Source organism: Ahaetulla prasina, chromosome 1 (assembly GCF_028640845.1).
Source record: "Ahaetulla prasina isolate Xishuangbanna chromosome 1, ASM2864084v1, whole genome shotgun sequence".
NCBI classification, from domain to species: Eukaryota; Metazoa; Chordata; class Lepidosauria; order Squamata; family Colubridae; genus Ahaetulla; species Ahaetulla prasina.
Genome location: NC_080539.1, coordinates 188,071,549 through 188,088,361, shown reverse-complemented (window position 1 = coordinate 188,088,361; position 16,813 = coordinate 188,071,549). Strand labels below are relative to the sequence as shown.

The 16,813-nt window shown below is 34.1% G+C and overlaps 1 protein-coding gene and 1 long non-coding RNA gene across 2 annotated transcripts in view; one reads left to right on the top strand and one right to left on the bottom strand.

The window, feature by feature from the left end:
- Positions 1-16,813, bottom strand: part of TRPM8 (transient receptor potential cation channel subfamily M member 8) — a 657,600-nt gene that overhangs the window by 324,283 nt on the left and 316,504 nt on the right. The window contains exon 8 of the mRNA XM_058185213.1: positions 14,265-14,332. Coding sequence (XP_058041196.1) covers positions 14,265-14,332 — 68 coding nt within the window. The remainder of the gene's footprint in view (positions 1-14,264; positions 14,333-16,813) is intronic.
- Positions 1-16,813, top strand: part of LOC131199512 (uncharacterized) — a 255,514-nt gene that overhangs the window by 64,247 nt on the left and 174,454 nt on the right. The gene's annotated exons all lie outside the window — the stretch shown is intronic.

Sequence of the window (16,813 nt, the reverse complement as noted above, 5' to 3'; positions counted from 1 at the left end):
TGAGAAGGCAGCTAAGAAGCTGGTGAGAAAGAACGGAGAGTGACTGGGAGCGATTGATAGCCTGAAAAAGGCAGGAAGTTTAACGAACAAAATAGGAGAAGATAGTACTCCGGGATATCTTTTGAACATTTGAACATTGAATTTCAGACTTTAAACTTTGAACTTTGAAAAACTGAACTGAACACTAGTTACGAGGCTGTGAGCTTTTTTTTTTTTTTCATTAGAAGCAGCTGAAGTAACGGAAGTGGAGAGCGACCATAGCAAAGAGCATTACTCAGCAACTTATCAGCATAATAAGGAAGACTGAGTTGATGGGAACTTTTGAGAGACCAACACATTAATAAGAAACTGATGAATTGGTGACTCTTTTACTTTTTGCCTACTTTTGTTTACTGAATCTGCCAACTGTTATATCCAGTAGAAAAAGAGAATTTTTTATTATCCAGTATTTATTATCCAGTATCCAGTATTTCTACTGGATATAACGATTTGAACACTTTTTGGAAATCACTATCATTATTTAATCCACTTAAACCATTAATTTACTTGTTAGAAGGCTAACTAACCCAGCCAAAGAATTGATTATAGCTAAATATTCTAATTTATACATTATATATTAACTGACTAAAAGTGTTACATAAGTTATCTTATACATTGATACTCCTTTCATGTTTGTTTCTGCTCTTTCTTTTTTGTATTTTTTCAACCTATATATATAATTATATATATAACGATTTATAACTCAGATTTATAAATTACTAGATATTTTGATTAATATATCAATATTTATATATACTTGTTAAGATTTATATTTATAACTCAAACTATAAGTTACTGTTATATCTAGTTATAGTCAGATTTGGAAAAAAAAAAGAGTTTCATATAGATATTTATAGTTAGGCACCTCAACCCTCTAATTAGTTATACATTCTATGATTTCTGAATATAGATGTGAACATCGAGATAGATCTATACAAATAATATAATAACACAAAAGTTTATAGTAAGGACTAAATTATACTAATAACGAACTTTCAAAGTAAAGAATTTGAAGGTGTTTAATGCCAATTTGGGACAACGTGTACAATATTCTTAAAAAACAGAAAGAGATACTAGAAGAGATGACTTCCACAAACATCACATTAACTAAGGCAGGAAAGAAAATTACACTACCTCTAACACCCTCAACAACAATACCTTCAGCAATAACACAAAAAACAACAGAGGGAATGCTGAAAGCCAAGGAACAAAATACTGCCTCCAATATTAATATTCAAATCTCGCTATCTACATTACAAGAATCAATGGCAAAACTCCAGGAAATAATGGTAAAGAACCATTTAGAGACAAGAGCGGATATTAACAAACTGAAAGAGGAAATGGGGAAATTAAAACTGGAAATGAGATCATACATATCGAAACTCGATGAAAAAATAGGATCAATCCAACAAGCATTAGAGAATGAACATACAATAAAGGAAGTAGAGAAAAGAACGGAACAAACAGAGAAGGAACTAGAAAAGATGGACCAACAAATAAAAACGGTGAGCAAAGAAATGGGAAACTCCCTGACCTTCATAGAGATGGATAAGGCTGCGTCATATTTAAGATTTCAAAATGTAGTGCAAGAAAAAGATGAAGATTTGGAACTAGTGATGGCAAAAATCTTAGCTGAGAAATAGATAGAGACAAGGAGGAAATTTTAAAGGAGATGGACAACGTTTACAGGGTCAACGCGAGTTATGCGAGAAGAAACAAACTCCCAAAAGAGGTCCACATTCGATTTACAAGAAGGAAAGTGTGAGATATTATATACAAAATATCCAGAGAAGAAATAATAACACATAAAGATAAAGAAATTCAGATTCTCAAGCAAATCCTGAAGAATAAGGGAGCAGAGAAAGGATTATAAATTTCTGGCTAAGGAGTTGAATGAATGAAACATTTTATTTCGATGGCTGATTCCAGAAGGGATGTTGGTTACTTGGGAGGAAAAGACAATTAAAATAGATATGCTTGAAAAAGCTCAGGATTTTTTTGAACAACTGGTGGGGTCAGAAGACCAAAATAGCAAAGAAGATTTAGAGCTAAATCCCCAAAGAAGACAAGACCAACTAAAAAATAAACACAAAGAACAAGAAGAAATAGATACTAATCAACAACAAACAGAAAGAGATATAAGAACAATCAGAAGAAAAAAAGCGAAAGATAACTAGGGCTATGGAAAAGGAGGTGAAACTCTTATCCATCAACATAAATAGACTAAATTCAATGACAAAAAGGAAAAGGATTTTTGCAAATTTAATAAAACAAAATGTAGATATTATATGCTTACAGGAAACACATATTCTAAAAACTGATGAAAAATATTTAAATTGCCCCAAATTAGGGATGCTGTTTACGGCTTCTGCAGATCAAGAGAAAAAGAAAGGAATAGCGGTGTACATTAAGGAAGAGATAGAGGCAAATTTAATATTTGAAGACCCTAAAGAATTTTGGCAATAGAAATACAGATAAATTTTAAAAAAAATCCTATTAGTGGTAATTTATGCCCCCAACCACAATCAAAGTGAATTTTACAAAGCCCTATATGACAAAATTATTGAATTAGAAAAGGAAAACATTTGTATCATAGGCGATTTCAATGCGATATCAAATTATCAAAAAGACTACAATGGGGGGAATAAGAAAGCGGGGGGGAAAAGAGAACTACCAAAAATATTTGTAGAAATGACTAAAGAATTAAATTTAATAGATATATGGAGAATACTAAACTCAGAAAAAAGACAATTTACCTTTTATTCGAACCCCCATAAATCTTGGTCACGCATTGATATGGCATGGATGAGTGGAGACCTAGTAGAAGAAGTGGCAGAAGTAGAAATCTTATTGAATTCATGGGCAGACCACAACCCACTTAACATTAGCTGGAAGGGGGGAAAAAAACCAAGGAGAAGATGGACACTAAATAATTATTGAAAGATGAGGAATTTACTAAGAAAATTAAGGAAGAATAAATTTTTATTTTAAAGAAAATAATAATCAATATACATCGACCCAAAACCTATGGGATACTATGAAAGCTGTGATTCAGGGAGTTATAATATCCTTTATTGCAAAAAAGAACAAAGAAAAATATGCCCAACAAAATAATCTACTTCAAACAATCAAAAAATTAGAGACTAACCTACAGAATAACCCATTAAACTCTCAACTACAAGAACAACTGATTCTCTTTAAACACAAACTCAATTTAGTTGAGCAAGAAGAACTGGTCAGAAATCTGAAAGCAACCAAACAAATAGAATAGAATAGAATAGAATAGAATAGAATAGAATAGAATAGAATAGAATAGAATAGAATAGAATAGAATAGAATAGAATAGAATAGAATAGAATTTTATTGGCCAAGTGTGATTGGACACACAAGGAATTTGTCTTGGTGCATATGCTCTCAGTGTACATAAAAGAAAAGATACGTTCATCAAGGTACAACATTTACAACACAATTGATGATCAATATATCAATATAAATCATAAGGATTGCCAGCAACAAGTTATAGTCATACAGTCATAAGTGGAAAGAGATTGGTGATGGGAACTATGAAACGATTAATAGTAGTGCAGATTCAGTAAATAGTCTGACAGTGTTGAGGGAATTATTTGTTTAGCAGAGTGATGGCCTTCGGGAAAAAACTGTTCTTGTGTCTAGTTGTTCTGGTGTGCAGTGCTCTATAGCGTCGTTTTGAGGGTAGGAGTTGAAACAGTTTATGTCCAGGATGCGAGGGATCTGCAAATATTTTCACGGCTCTCTTCTTGATTCGTGCAGTATACAGGTCCTCAATGGAAGGCAAGTTGGTAGCAATTATTTTTTCTGCAGTTCTAATTATCCTCTGAAGTCTGTGTTTTTCTTGTTGGGTTGCAGAACCGAACCAGACAGTTATAGAGGTGCAAATGACAGACTCAATAATTCCTCTGTAGAACTGGATCAGCAGCTCCTTGGGCAGTTTGAGCTTACTGAGTTGGCGCAGAAAGAACATTTTGAATACATTTTGAACATTTTGAACAAGCAAATAAACCAGGAAGATGGCTCTCTTATAAACTCAAAAAAGAGAGAGAGAAAAGAACCATCTACCAATTACAAAATGAAAATGGAGAAAATGGAGAAAACCAATATACAATAGAAAAGAAAAAAGAGATTGCACATAAATATTTTGAAGATCTCTATAAGAAAGAAAAAATAGATGAGGAGCAGATCTAAGGGAAAAAAGAACTCGAGAAATAAAAGATGAACTGAAAGAAATGCTGAAATACTGAAAGAAATTAAATCAAGCAATTAGATCCCAGAAAAGTAGTAAAACACCAGGCCCTGATGGTTTTCCAGCAGAATTCTTTAAGACAATAGAAGAACAAATAGGACCAACAATGGTTGATTTATTTAATGAGGTATTAACATCAGCTAAAGTGCCGGATACATGGAGGGAAACACTAATTTTGCTAATCCCGAAGGAGGATACGGATCCTAGGCTGATACAAAATTATATACCAATCTCTCTGTTAAATGTAGATTATAAAATATTTGCTACTATTATCGCCAACAGACTAAAGAAAATTTTGAATGATTATATACACTCAGACCAAAATGGATTCCTTCCAGACAGACAAATTAGAAACAATTTAAGAATAATAATGGATAGTTTAGAATACTATGAAGCTCACCCAGAGAAACAGATAGCCCTTGTTTTCTTGGACGCCCAAAAAGCATTTGACAATCTCAATTGGCAATTTATGATTCAACAAGTGTATGATATGAACTTTGGCACCAAATTTGAGAATATTATAACAGCAATATATTCGATACAAAAAGCAAAAATTATAATCAATGGAGAAAATACCCAAACTTTACATATAGAAAAAGGAGTTCGACAAGGCTGCCCCCTATCCCCTCTGCTCTTTATACTTTCATTAGAAGTATTACTAGAACGAATTAGACAAAATCCAGAAATAAAAGGATTGAAAATCAGAAGTGAAGAATATAAACTGCAAGCGTTTGCAGATGATTTGGCTTTTATCATTGAAGAACCACTAGAGAGAGGACAAGCACTAATTATGGAATTAGAAAGATATGGAACTGTAGCAGGGCTGAAAATTAATAGACAGAAAACGAAACTTCTACCGAAAAATTTAACAGAACCACAAACAATAAAACTGGAAAGATCACTTGGACTTCAGACAACAAGAAAAATCAAATACTTAGGGATATGGTTGACAGTGCATTGCAAAGCAATAAAGGAGAATAATTACAACAAATTATTACAAGAAACAAAAAAAAAGATTTAGAATTGTGGAAGAAGATGCAGCTGTCACTATTAGGAAGAATATCAGCCGTAAAGATGTCTATACTACCAAAATTTCTATATTTGTTTCAGACTGTTCCAGTCAAATTAGAAAATATCTTTTTTTTTTAAATAATTTTTTATTTTCATTTTTCAACATCATATTTATGTGCAAATTATTATCCATCATTAATCATTAATTTTTATTTATTACTGATTCAGGCCTGCCCGACTGCCACTTCCTTACTACACAATCTCCCTCTCTACCCTCTACTATCCCATCCTTCATCTCCTTCACTTTACTACTTCCTCTCCTCCTTCTCCACTCCTCCCTCCTTCCACCCTATCTAACCCTCTTATTCCCCTCCTCCTTCTCTACACTTTCCTACCTACTTTCTTCCCTCCTTCTACTCCTCTCTCCTTTTCTTCCTGAAATGGCAGTCGAGCATCCCCAATATCATTTTAAATTTTTTAATTTCATATCTTCAAAAATTACTGTACATTAATAATCAATCCATGTATCATTTCCCCCCCCCCTTCCCCCCCCCCACTTCCCAGAGCAAATATCGGGTATTATGGCCAACAATCACAAGCTAAAGTATACAAAATATACATAACCTCCCACCTTAAAAAATTTAAAACTATAGATCCCCTCACAATAAAAATAAAAAGATAGGAAAGAATAATAAAAAAAAGAAAAGAAAAGAAAAGAAACAATACCAACTTCACATATTACTTCTTCTTACAGTCCATTTTTAAAATTAATCCATCTTCTCAAATTCAATTTTTTTCCCACTTGTATATTCCTTCAAATTTCATAAGTCCATTTCTCAAATTACAGTCCATCTTCTCGAAGTCAAATTTTTATCACTTATATATTTCTTCAATTGCCATAACATTTAATGTCCATTCTTCTTACAGTCCATTTTAAAAATTAGTCCATCTTCTGAAGTTCAAATTTTTTTTGAACTTCCGGTTCAAAAACTTCCGGTTATGACTTCCGGTTTGGCTCCGCTTCGTGGAGAGCAGCTATGATTTAGCTGCAACTCCCTAGTCTGTAAAGCTGTCAGGACATCGTAAATCTAGGTCCGACAGCTTGGAATTCTTTCCTTCGGGCAAAGAAGGAAAGATGAGCAATTAGGTTGAGGTTGAGATGCCCTAATAAGCTTTTAAAGCTTGCGGGAAGTTCTCCTTCTATAACCTGATAAGCTCCTGGCTGAGTGAGGCATTTGCCTTTATGACAAACAAACGAAGCATCCAATTTCCACAGCAGGAATTGATTTATGATGGATTGTAACGTGGACGGAGCAGAAACTGGAGTTCTAGCACTTGTTTGTAAGAAGATTGTAAGCCCCTGAGGATTTATTTGCTGCGAAGATAGGAGAGAAGAAAGCAAATGGCAGTTTTGTGGAATGTGTGTACTGAAAACGAAAGTAGAAATGCTTACTAATGGCTAGTGTTGAAATAGAAGAAAGAAGACTTCCGGTGGTTTCGTTTTCCCCGAGAGGACGCCTGGAATGGCGTCCCGAACTGAGATTCTGTAAAAGCTGGTGAAACAGCGGGAGAACGGCTGTTAGCCAGCTTCAAAGCTTTTCTCTGGGTGAAAGAGATTAGCCAGAGCGGCTGGATAGCAGAAGATTGCCCCAGGGGCTCTGCTTTCTTATGCAGAGTCTCGGAGGGCTGCCTGCATAACCCAGCCTCACTCCAGACTCGGCTCGATCCTGTTAATTAAGCAGGACAAGAGGAAAACGCCCACCTCTGCTCAATTGATTCCGTTTTGAATAACTTAAAGCAGACGGGACAAATACAAGTGATCGATTACTGGGGAAGCAAGAAGAGAGCTGACTTCTACTCCTTTTTAAAAGGGGAAAACTTTTCTCACTTGAACTTAGTGAAGGAAGAAATGGCGTCTGAGAGGAAGTGGATTGAGGCTGCTTGTGAGAGAAAGTGAAGTTCGCCTTTGTGGATTTTAGCTGAATAGAAGCTTTCCAGAGGAGGCAAGGTGAAAGTTTTATTTTACAACTTTAATTGGAGACTTTTGAGACTTTGAGATTTTATAATTCTAATTAGAGACTTTACTTAAATTAAAATGGCTTCTAAGCCACCAAAAGTTCCCATGACGAGAAGGGGTCTGAAACTAATTTAGAAGATATATTAAAGGAACAGAATAGAGTTTCTGAAGAGCGATTTAAAGAAATTATGAATAATATTCATGGTGTGAAGGATCAACTTAGGGAAGAAATTAAAGAGACTAATAAAAATTAGAGAAGATTTATTGATGGTTTTTCAAGGTTTGGCAAAAAATTTGGAAGTAATGGAGGATAAAGTGGAAGTAATTAGTCAAGCAAATCAGTATTTGGATAATAAAGTTGGAGAGCTTCAAAATAAAGTGGATAAAAATGAGGATCATGTGGTGGTATTGCAATATAGAGCGTTGGAGAAGGCTTTGAGAATTAGGGGTCTTCAAGACCGGAAGGAAGAAGATCTTTAAAAAGTTATATCAGAAGCCTTAGCTGAAATGTTAGGCATGGACCCTCGAGAAGTTGATTTTCAAATTGATAAGGCATATAGGGTTAATTCTTGGGTAGCGAGGCAGAAAAAGGAGTCTTTCTTACTTCATCAAATGGAAAATTGTATAAGAATAATTATGATGTGTTATGGAAAAAAATTCAGAAGGAAATGAATACTTGGAAAAAATTACAATTATCTTTGTTAGGGAGAATAGCAGCTATAAAAATGAATGTTTTGCCTAAATTCTTGTTCTTGTTTCAGATGATACCAATAATTAAGAAAGATAAAAATTTGGATGAATGGCAGATTGGAATTAATAAATTTATATGGGAAGGGAAAAAAGCGAGAGTCAAAATGAAAATAATGCAAGATACACGGGAAAGAGGAGGATTAAAAATGCCTAATTTAAAACTGTATTATGAAGCAGTTGTTCTTTCGGTAATAAGTGATTGGTTTAATTTGACGGAGGAAAGGATTTTGAATATAGAAGGTTATGATTTATTATATGGTTGGCATGCATATTTATTGTATGATAAGAAAGTAGATAAAGCTTTTAAGAATCATGTGTTGAGAATTTCTCTTCTGCGTGTCTGGAAAAAATATTATTATAAGTTAAATTACAAAATTCCTATATGGGTATGTCCTCGGCACGCAGTAGAGAATATAAATATAGAACAGGAACAAGAAATGATTACTTATAAAGATCTTTTATACAATGAGAGGGGAAATTTACAACTAAAATCTTTGGATACATTAAAAGAAGAAGGGAGGAATTATACTTGGTTTCAATATGGACAGTTAAAGGCTAGATGGAAAGAAGATCAGAAAATTGGTATCATTCAAAATGAAGAAAATCTGGTTAAACAAATTAGAAATCAAACTCAGGAGCATATAAAGAGATTGTATACTGTGTTGATAGAAATAGATTCTGAAAGAGATTTAATAAAGGATTGTATGATAAAATGGGCACAGAATATTCAAGAACCAATAATGTTGGAAACATGGGAAAAATTTGTTAGAAATGTTAAATTTACGCAAGCGCAGAATTTAAGGGAAAAATTTTTATAAGATGTTTTATAGATGGCATTTAGATCCTAAAAAATTATCATGTATGTATCCAGATATGCAAGCGAAATGTTGGAGATGTAATTGTGATGATGCTACATATTTTCATGTATGGTGGACTTGTAAGAAAATTAAGTCTTTCTGGATAAGAATCTGGTGGATTATGCAGAATGTTCTGAAGAAGAAGATAAAGTTCCTACCGCAATTTTTCCTTTTGGGAATAACAACGGACTGTACAGTGATTGAGACTAAGTTGATTTTGAACTTAATAACAGCAGCACGACTGTTGATTGGACAATATTGGAAGAAAAAAGAATTACCCACAATAGAAGAATGGATATTGAAAGTTTCCAATTTGGCTGAGATGGCTAAAATCTCAGCCTTCTTGAAAGACAGTACTCAAGAAAAATATTTAAATGAATGGAAGAACTGGATTGATTATATTCAAAATAGATATCAGATTAAGAAATTTCGGATTGCTTTTGAATGAAGGATGTTATTTTTGATTTTAATGGAAGAAGTCAGGTTATGTGAGAGAGAAAGATTATAATTGTGTTAGATTTTAAAAATTTAATGTATGACTGTTTTGTTTAAGGAACTATACCTTGTGTTTGCTCCGGGAAGTCCGGGGGGGGGAGGGGGGTTTAGGAGGGAGGGGGGGAGGGGGAAAAATTTAATTGTTGTAAAACTTTTTTAATAAAAAAAAAAAAAGAAATAGAAGAAAGAAAATACATAGAAACATACTGACTAAACGGAAGACATGAGAATTTTATGATTTATATCTTTTCTTTTTCTTTGGGATTATAGTGATTTAGAAGAAAAGTTTTTTGAATTTTTTTTTTCTCTAAGTATTTTTTTTTCTCTTGGTCTGTTATTAAGTTATATTTTTTTTTAAAAAATGGCTTTTAAGCAAATAGTGCCAAAAGTGTGTTGAAATAGAAGATATATAGGAAGATACTGACTAAATGGAAGAAATGAGAATCTTATGATTTATATTTTTTCTTTTTCTTTGGGATTATAGTGATTTAGAAGATAAGTTTTTTTTGAAACTTTCTTTTCTAATTTTTTTTCTAAATATTTTTCTCTTGGTCTGTTATTAAGTTATATTTTTTTTTAAAAATGGCTTTTAAGCAAATAGTGCCAAAGGTGTGTTGAAATAGAAGATGTATAGGAAGATACTGACTAAATGGAAGAAATGAGAATCTTATGATTTATATTTTTTCTTCTTCTTTGGGATTATAGTGATTTAGAAGATAAGGTTTTTTTGAAACTTTCTTTTCTAATTTTTTTTTCTTTCTTTTTCTTGGTCTATTATTAAGCTATCTTTTTTTTTTAATGGCTTTTAAGCAAATAGTGCCAAAAGTCATTAAAAACTTTGAAATTTCTTCAGCTCAGATTCAAAAATTAAAAGAAGAAATCAAAAAGGAAGTAAGAAATTCTTTACAGGAGTTTTTGGAGAGTCACTTTTTAGAAATAGATCAAAAATTTGACGAAATAGAGAAAGAGATGTTGGATTTCAAGGAAGTGGTGGAAGAGCAGAAGAGGGAAATGAAAATGGTAAAGGATGCAATTGCGCAAATATTAAGCTCTTGTATTCAGATGCAGGATGATCTTGCAGAAATTAATAAAGCTAATTTAGAGTTGCAAAGGAAAATAGAAGAAATTCAAAAAAATCAAAACAATTGGAACTTAGATAATAAGATGGAAGATATAAAGGCAAAGGTAGATAGGGCAGATGAAGAAAGAGTAATATTACAATATAGATTAATGGAATATGCTATAAGGGTGAGGGGGTTGAAACAAAATAGGAAGGAAAATTTAAAGGAGATTTTTGCGCAAGCCTTTGCTCAGATAAAGGGTGTGGAGCCAGAAGATTTTGAGATTAATATTGAAAGAATTTATCGTGTTAATTCTTGGTGGGCAAGACAAAATAGAGTACCTAGGGATGTGGTTATTTATTTTACAACTAAAAAGGTTAGGTATGAAATTTTGCAAGCCTTTTGTAAAAATAAATTTCAGATATTGGGATATAAAAATGATGAAGGAAATTCCTCCTAAAATGTTAAGAAACAGAAGAGAATTTGCTTTTTTGGTGGATGAGTTTAAGAAATATCAGATATATTTTAGATGGGAAGTCCCAATGGGTTTGTCAGTGAATTTTAGAGGCAGAAAGTATTTTCTTAATTCAGTTACGAAAGCGAGACATTTTTATATTAATGTTTTAAAGAGTGGGAATCCTTTGTTGTTAGATGCTAAGTTAACTGGTTTGGAAATGATGGAAAATAGAATGGGAGAGGGGAGGAATGTTTAAGATGTGAATATGATGATTATGGTTAATTTTTGGAATTGATTTGTTTAGGATATAAATTATAGGATTTTTGTTATTTGCTATTTGTATGGTATAAATCTATGGGATGATATTACTCAATTGTGAAGGATGGAAAGTGAAATTTATGAATTTAGATAATGTGGATGTAATGATTTTAACTGTTTACTGTTATATTGTGGATGTAGTTTAAATGATTATTTGCTTGATATTTGATTGATGGAGTAGTATTGGAAGATTGAATATTAAATCTTATGACAATTGAAGAAATATATAAGTGATGAAAATTTGAATTTGAGAAGCTGGATTGTAATTTAAGAAATAGACTTATGAAATTTGAAGGAATATACAAGTGGGCGGGAAAAATAAATTTCAGGAAAAAAAAGAAAAGATCTTTTTTAATGACCTTAATAAAACAATTGGAAAATTTATTTGGCAGGGGAAAAAACCTAGAATAAAAATGAAATATCTACAAGATATGAAGAGCAAAGGAGGATTCGAATTACCAAATTGGAAATTATATTATAGTGCAGCAACACTAGTTTGGTTAAAGACTGGATCAATTTAAAGAATAAAAGAATACTAGCTATAGAAGGCCACGTCCTACAGAGAGGATGGCATGCCTTCCTGTGGGAAACAGGCCATACAAAACAAAAGTATTTCCACAGACATTTGATTAGAGATTCCCTAATAAACAATTGGATTAAAGTTAAAAAGAAACACTATATAAAAATCCCAATTTGGCTATCCACAATGGAAGCGATGATTCATCCAAATAATTTAGATTTTTTTTTTTTTGAATTTATATCCCGCCCTTCTCCGAAGACTCAGGGCGGCTTACATTGTGTAAGGCAATAGTCTCATCAATTTGTATATTATATACAAAGTCAACTTGTATTGCCCCCCCAACAATCTGGGTCCTCTTTTTACCTACCTTATAAAGGATGGAAGGCTGAGTCAACCTTGGGCCTGGTGGGACTCGAACCTGCAGTAATTGTAATTGCAGGCAGCTATGTTAATAACAGACTGCATTAGCCTGTTGAGCCACAAGAGGCCCTTCAATTTATCTTTATTCAAGATTTGAATAAAATGCTATATAAAGATCTATTAGATATTCATGGAAAATTAAAAACACTACAGGACCTCCAAGAACAAGGACTACGGGTTGACTGGTGGGCCCATCTTCAGTTACAAAATCGATACAAACAAGATATAAAAGTATATGGAATATATTTTAAACTACAGCAATTAGATAAAATTTTACTAGGGCCAGACAAAAAAAAATTACCCAAATTTATAAATACTTGCTAGAAGTAGAATTGGAAGCAGAAGTAGTGAAAGGATGTATGATTGCATGGGGTCAAAATATTGGACATAATATAAATTTATCAGATTGGGAGAAAATATGAAACAGAAATTATAAACTAACAAAATCAGCAGCATACAAAGAAAATGCATATTAAATGTTCTACAGGTGGCACCTGCCCCCTTCGAGACTAGCGAAAATGTATCCCAAAATGTCTCCCATATGCTGGAAATGTAAAAATAAAGAGGGAACATATTACCATATGTGGTGGTCCTGCCCCGAATCACGTAAATATTGGTTAAAAATTAAAAAGTGGCTACAAGAAATCACGAATGAACAATTGGATCTAGAACCCGAACTTTTTTTATTGGGGATTTTTAAAAAAAAATACATGAAGAGTATAAAATATTTAATACTACATATATTAACTGCTGCTAGGATGGCCTTCGCTCAATGTTGGAAACAGCCATGTGTGCCCACAGAGAGACTTATTATACAAAAGATTATGAATTGCGCAGAAATGGACTAACTCTGAGTCTGAATGATAAAGAGACATCAGTATTTTATGGTATATGGGAACGGTGGTATGGATGGATGGAAAGGAGATAGTATAATCAATAGATAAAATAAGAACACAAATATGTATAATTTAATGTTTGTCATTATTGCACGGATTATTGTTAGATGAAAAACACCACAAAAAGCTGTTAAATGATATAAGCTTTTCTTTTTCCTTTTTTTCTATGCTTTTAATGTAAAAAAGTTCAATAAAGTATATATATACAAAAATAAAGGTTTAAGTGGTGGCAGATCTGAGACACTCCCTCCTAGCAATGTAGATGTTATTTCTTTGATGTTAGTCAGGTAATGAAATGTCTGTAAGCAAACAACTAAGCTCAGAGAATAGCAAGGATGTTGCATGGGCATACTGCCTTTCTTTGTGTAGAATTTTGTCCCCTGATCACTCCTGATAGAAAACAAATATAGAACTATAGAGTGAATCAGAGAAAGCTCGTTAACTTGTAAAATCTGAGAGGCAGAAAAACACCAGTCTCTGATCTTCAGTTAGCACACAAGTTTGTAATATTAACATTGCTTATTCTTTCAAGAAACCTAGCTTTGGAAGCAGGTCTTTAGAAGTCTTCTAATCCATGACTATTAGAGTAATTATAGTTATAGTTACAGATTTAGTTTAGATTATATGTATTTCAATGTATGTTCTGAAATCTTTGCTCTAAGTACTTCGCCTTTTTTAGTGCAAGCCAGTCTATTCTCAGAGATCAGTTACTTTGTGTATTGCATCTTAAGGCACATTTCCTTAGCAGAACACTAGAGGGTCTCAGTAGCAAGGAAACTTCTTTTGCCTTATGGCTGTGGAGTGTTAGATTCAGTTCCAAAAAATTATGCACAGATGCAGCAGTTGTCAGTTATTTGTTAAAATGTTGTGCTGTTTTCAGGTGTCACACATCGTGAGATCCTAACTGGTACTGCATTCCTACTTGTTTTTTGGTCCCTCTATTTATGAAATGCATGGTAGAGAATTGATTTCCAGACTAACTAAAATGCAATTTATAAAACAAACAAATGTACTTAAAAGAATGGAAACCATATTCAAAATATAAAAAGGCTATATTATTTAAATTATTATCATCTAAAGGACTACAAATACTGAAAGATTATCTTTTTCTATAAATGCTTCTGGGGCCTAGGAAATATCTTACTTTCAGAGTTTCTTTTCCTCCTCCTTGGGCAAAGCATACAATTGGAATCTTTCCACCATAATTAGAATCTGAAAAACAAGTATATGACATATAAACAGTTGTTTTTTAGCAATACTATAAATTTGTCTTATTAACAGTGTATCAAAATCGGTATTCCAGTTTCCAAGTTTACTTTCACTGAAATAAGCCTCAGTATCCACATCAGATTGGCTAGATCAGGGGTGTCAAACGCGAGGCCAGCGGGTCAGATCTTGGCTGCAGAATGCTTAAATCTAGCCCATGGAGCCTGCCTGGAAATATCAAAGGACTGGCCCGCAATGCCTTTGCCAGCCGAAACAGGCCATGTGGGGGCATGTGGACCCCCATGGCCCATTTTCTGCCTCCATGGCCTCCTGCAGCACTCTGCTGGCCAAAAATGGGCCATGCAGAGGCCCTGCAAGGCCCCCGCGTGGCCTGTTTTCAGCCTCCATGGCCTCCAGCATGGCTATCCACACCCAGCCACGCTCACCTGGCCACAACCCCTCTCGTCCCTGGCCCTCTCAAACACAACCCTGATGCAGCCCTCAATGAAATCAAGTTTGACAGCCCTAGGCTAGATAGAATAAATTGAATAGCAATAGCAATAGCACTTAGACTTATATACTGCTTTACAGTGCTTTACAGCCCTTTCTAAGCAGTTTACAGAGTCAGCATATTGTCCCCAACAATTTGGGTCCTCATTTTACTGACCTCGGAAGGATGGTGGGCTGAGTCAACCCTGAGGCTGGTGAGATTTGAACTGCCAAACTGTAGTCAGCAGAAGTAGCCTGCAGTACTGCACTCTAACCACTGCACCATGGCTCATGGTGGAATACAGCATTTATTATCACCTCATGGTCTCTTTCTTGCTTTCAGCTAATTAACCAATTTAGATATCTCAGATAGCTAACGTGTGATGGGATTCAGCCAGTTCGCACCACTTCAGGAGAACCGGTTGATAACTTTCTGAGCAGTTTGGCAAACTGGTTGTTGGAAGAAATCATTAGGGCAGAGAACCGGTTGTTAAATTACTTGAATCCCACCACTGGAGGGAACCAACATCAGACTCATCTGCCAGATGTAACTCATAGAAATAGCCTCCCCCCCTTTATTGGGTATAATTGTCTATAAAACAGTGTATGCCTGGTGCCTTCAGAAATTTATTTACACAAGATGGCAGAATAGTTAATTCTGGCAACTATCAACAAGTTGCTATCCTACCTTTTGGGTATACAGAATTTGGCTAACTTACAGACTTTTCAATCTTGGTTATTAAAGAAGGAAACACATTCTTACCTGATGGGACTGTTTAGATAATTTGAGATTAGATAAGAGATCGGTTCCATCATCAAAGGATAGAGAGGGTTTTTGAAAAGTACATAGGTGACCATACTAAATTCTGTGTCTGAATGTACTCTAGATAGGAGATATTTCTTGAATGTTTATTTCAGTATCATGGAATATATTTAAGCATGTCAGTCTGAGTTTTCTTCTGCATGAGGATGGAAGTATAAAGTAAAAATGTTTGGGGATAATGAAATTAGCCTGTTATAAGTAGGTGATTGAAATTCTTTGCTCATTCCAAGTTTTTTTTTACAATCCGCTATAGATAAGGGATTTGGGAGTGAGTCCACAGTAGACTAAATTGAAGGTTATTTTCTTCTTGCATGGCAAATTGTATCAGTTTATCAATATAAACTGAACTAAGGATTCATTAGATAGGTGTGTTTAAACTAGTACTTTGATTGGTAGAAAATCAGGTGGGCCTCAACAAAGCTCTAACTGGAGAAGTACAACTTTGATAGAACAAGGAATTTGGAGCAGAGAGCTCATGTGAATTTAATTGCTTCTGGTTCAAGGTTATCTTTTTAAAGAGAACACTTTGCACCAAACTTCTGTTTGGTGAGATAAATATTTGATGAAATTGCAGAGATTTTACCATCTCTGAGGCAGATTTACCCATTTAATCAGTTCATTTTATGTGAGAACATCCAAAATTAGCCAATGAACAAGGCTGAAACAGGGACTCAACAAATAGATAATAAAATAAGGATTATATAACCATTGGGAAATGATCACTTTTGCAATCTAAAAGAGTTGGAAGGGACCCTGAAGGTTTTCTAGTCCAAATCTGAACCAGGAGACCCTATACATTCAGACAAATGTGTTGTTGTTTTTTTAATTTATATCCCGCCCTTCTCCGAAGACTCAGGGCAGCTTACACTGTATTAAGCAATAGTCTTCATCCATTTGTATATTATATACAAAGTCAACTTTATTGCCCCCAACAATCTGGGTCCTCATTTTACCTACCTTATAAAGGATGGAAGGCTGAGTCAACCTTGGGCCTGGTGGGACTTGAACTTGCAGTAATTGCAAGCAGCTGTGTTAATAACAGACAGACTTAGTCTGCTGAGCCACCAGAGGCCCTGGTGTTTCTATAATATCTTCTAATAAAGAAGAATATTTGTAACTCAGGGTTTACATGAGGGGTCCTTAGTGCTCTCTGAGATTGCTTGTTTTCTTGCAGA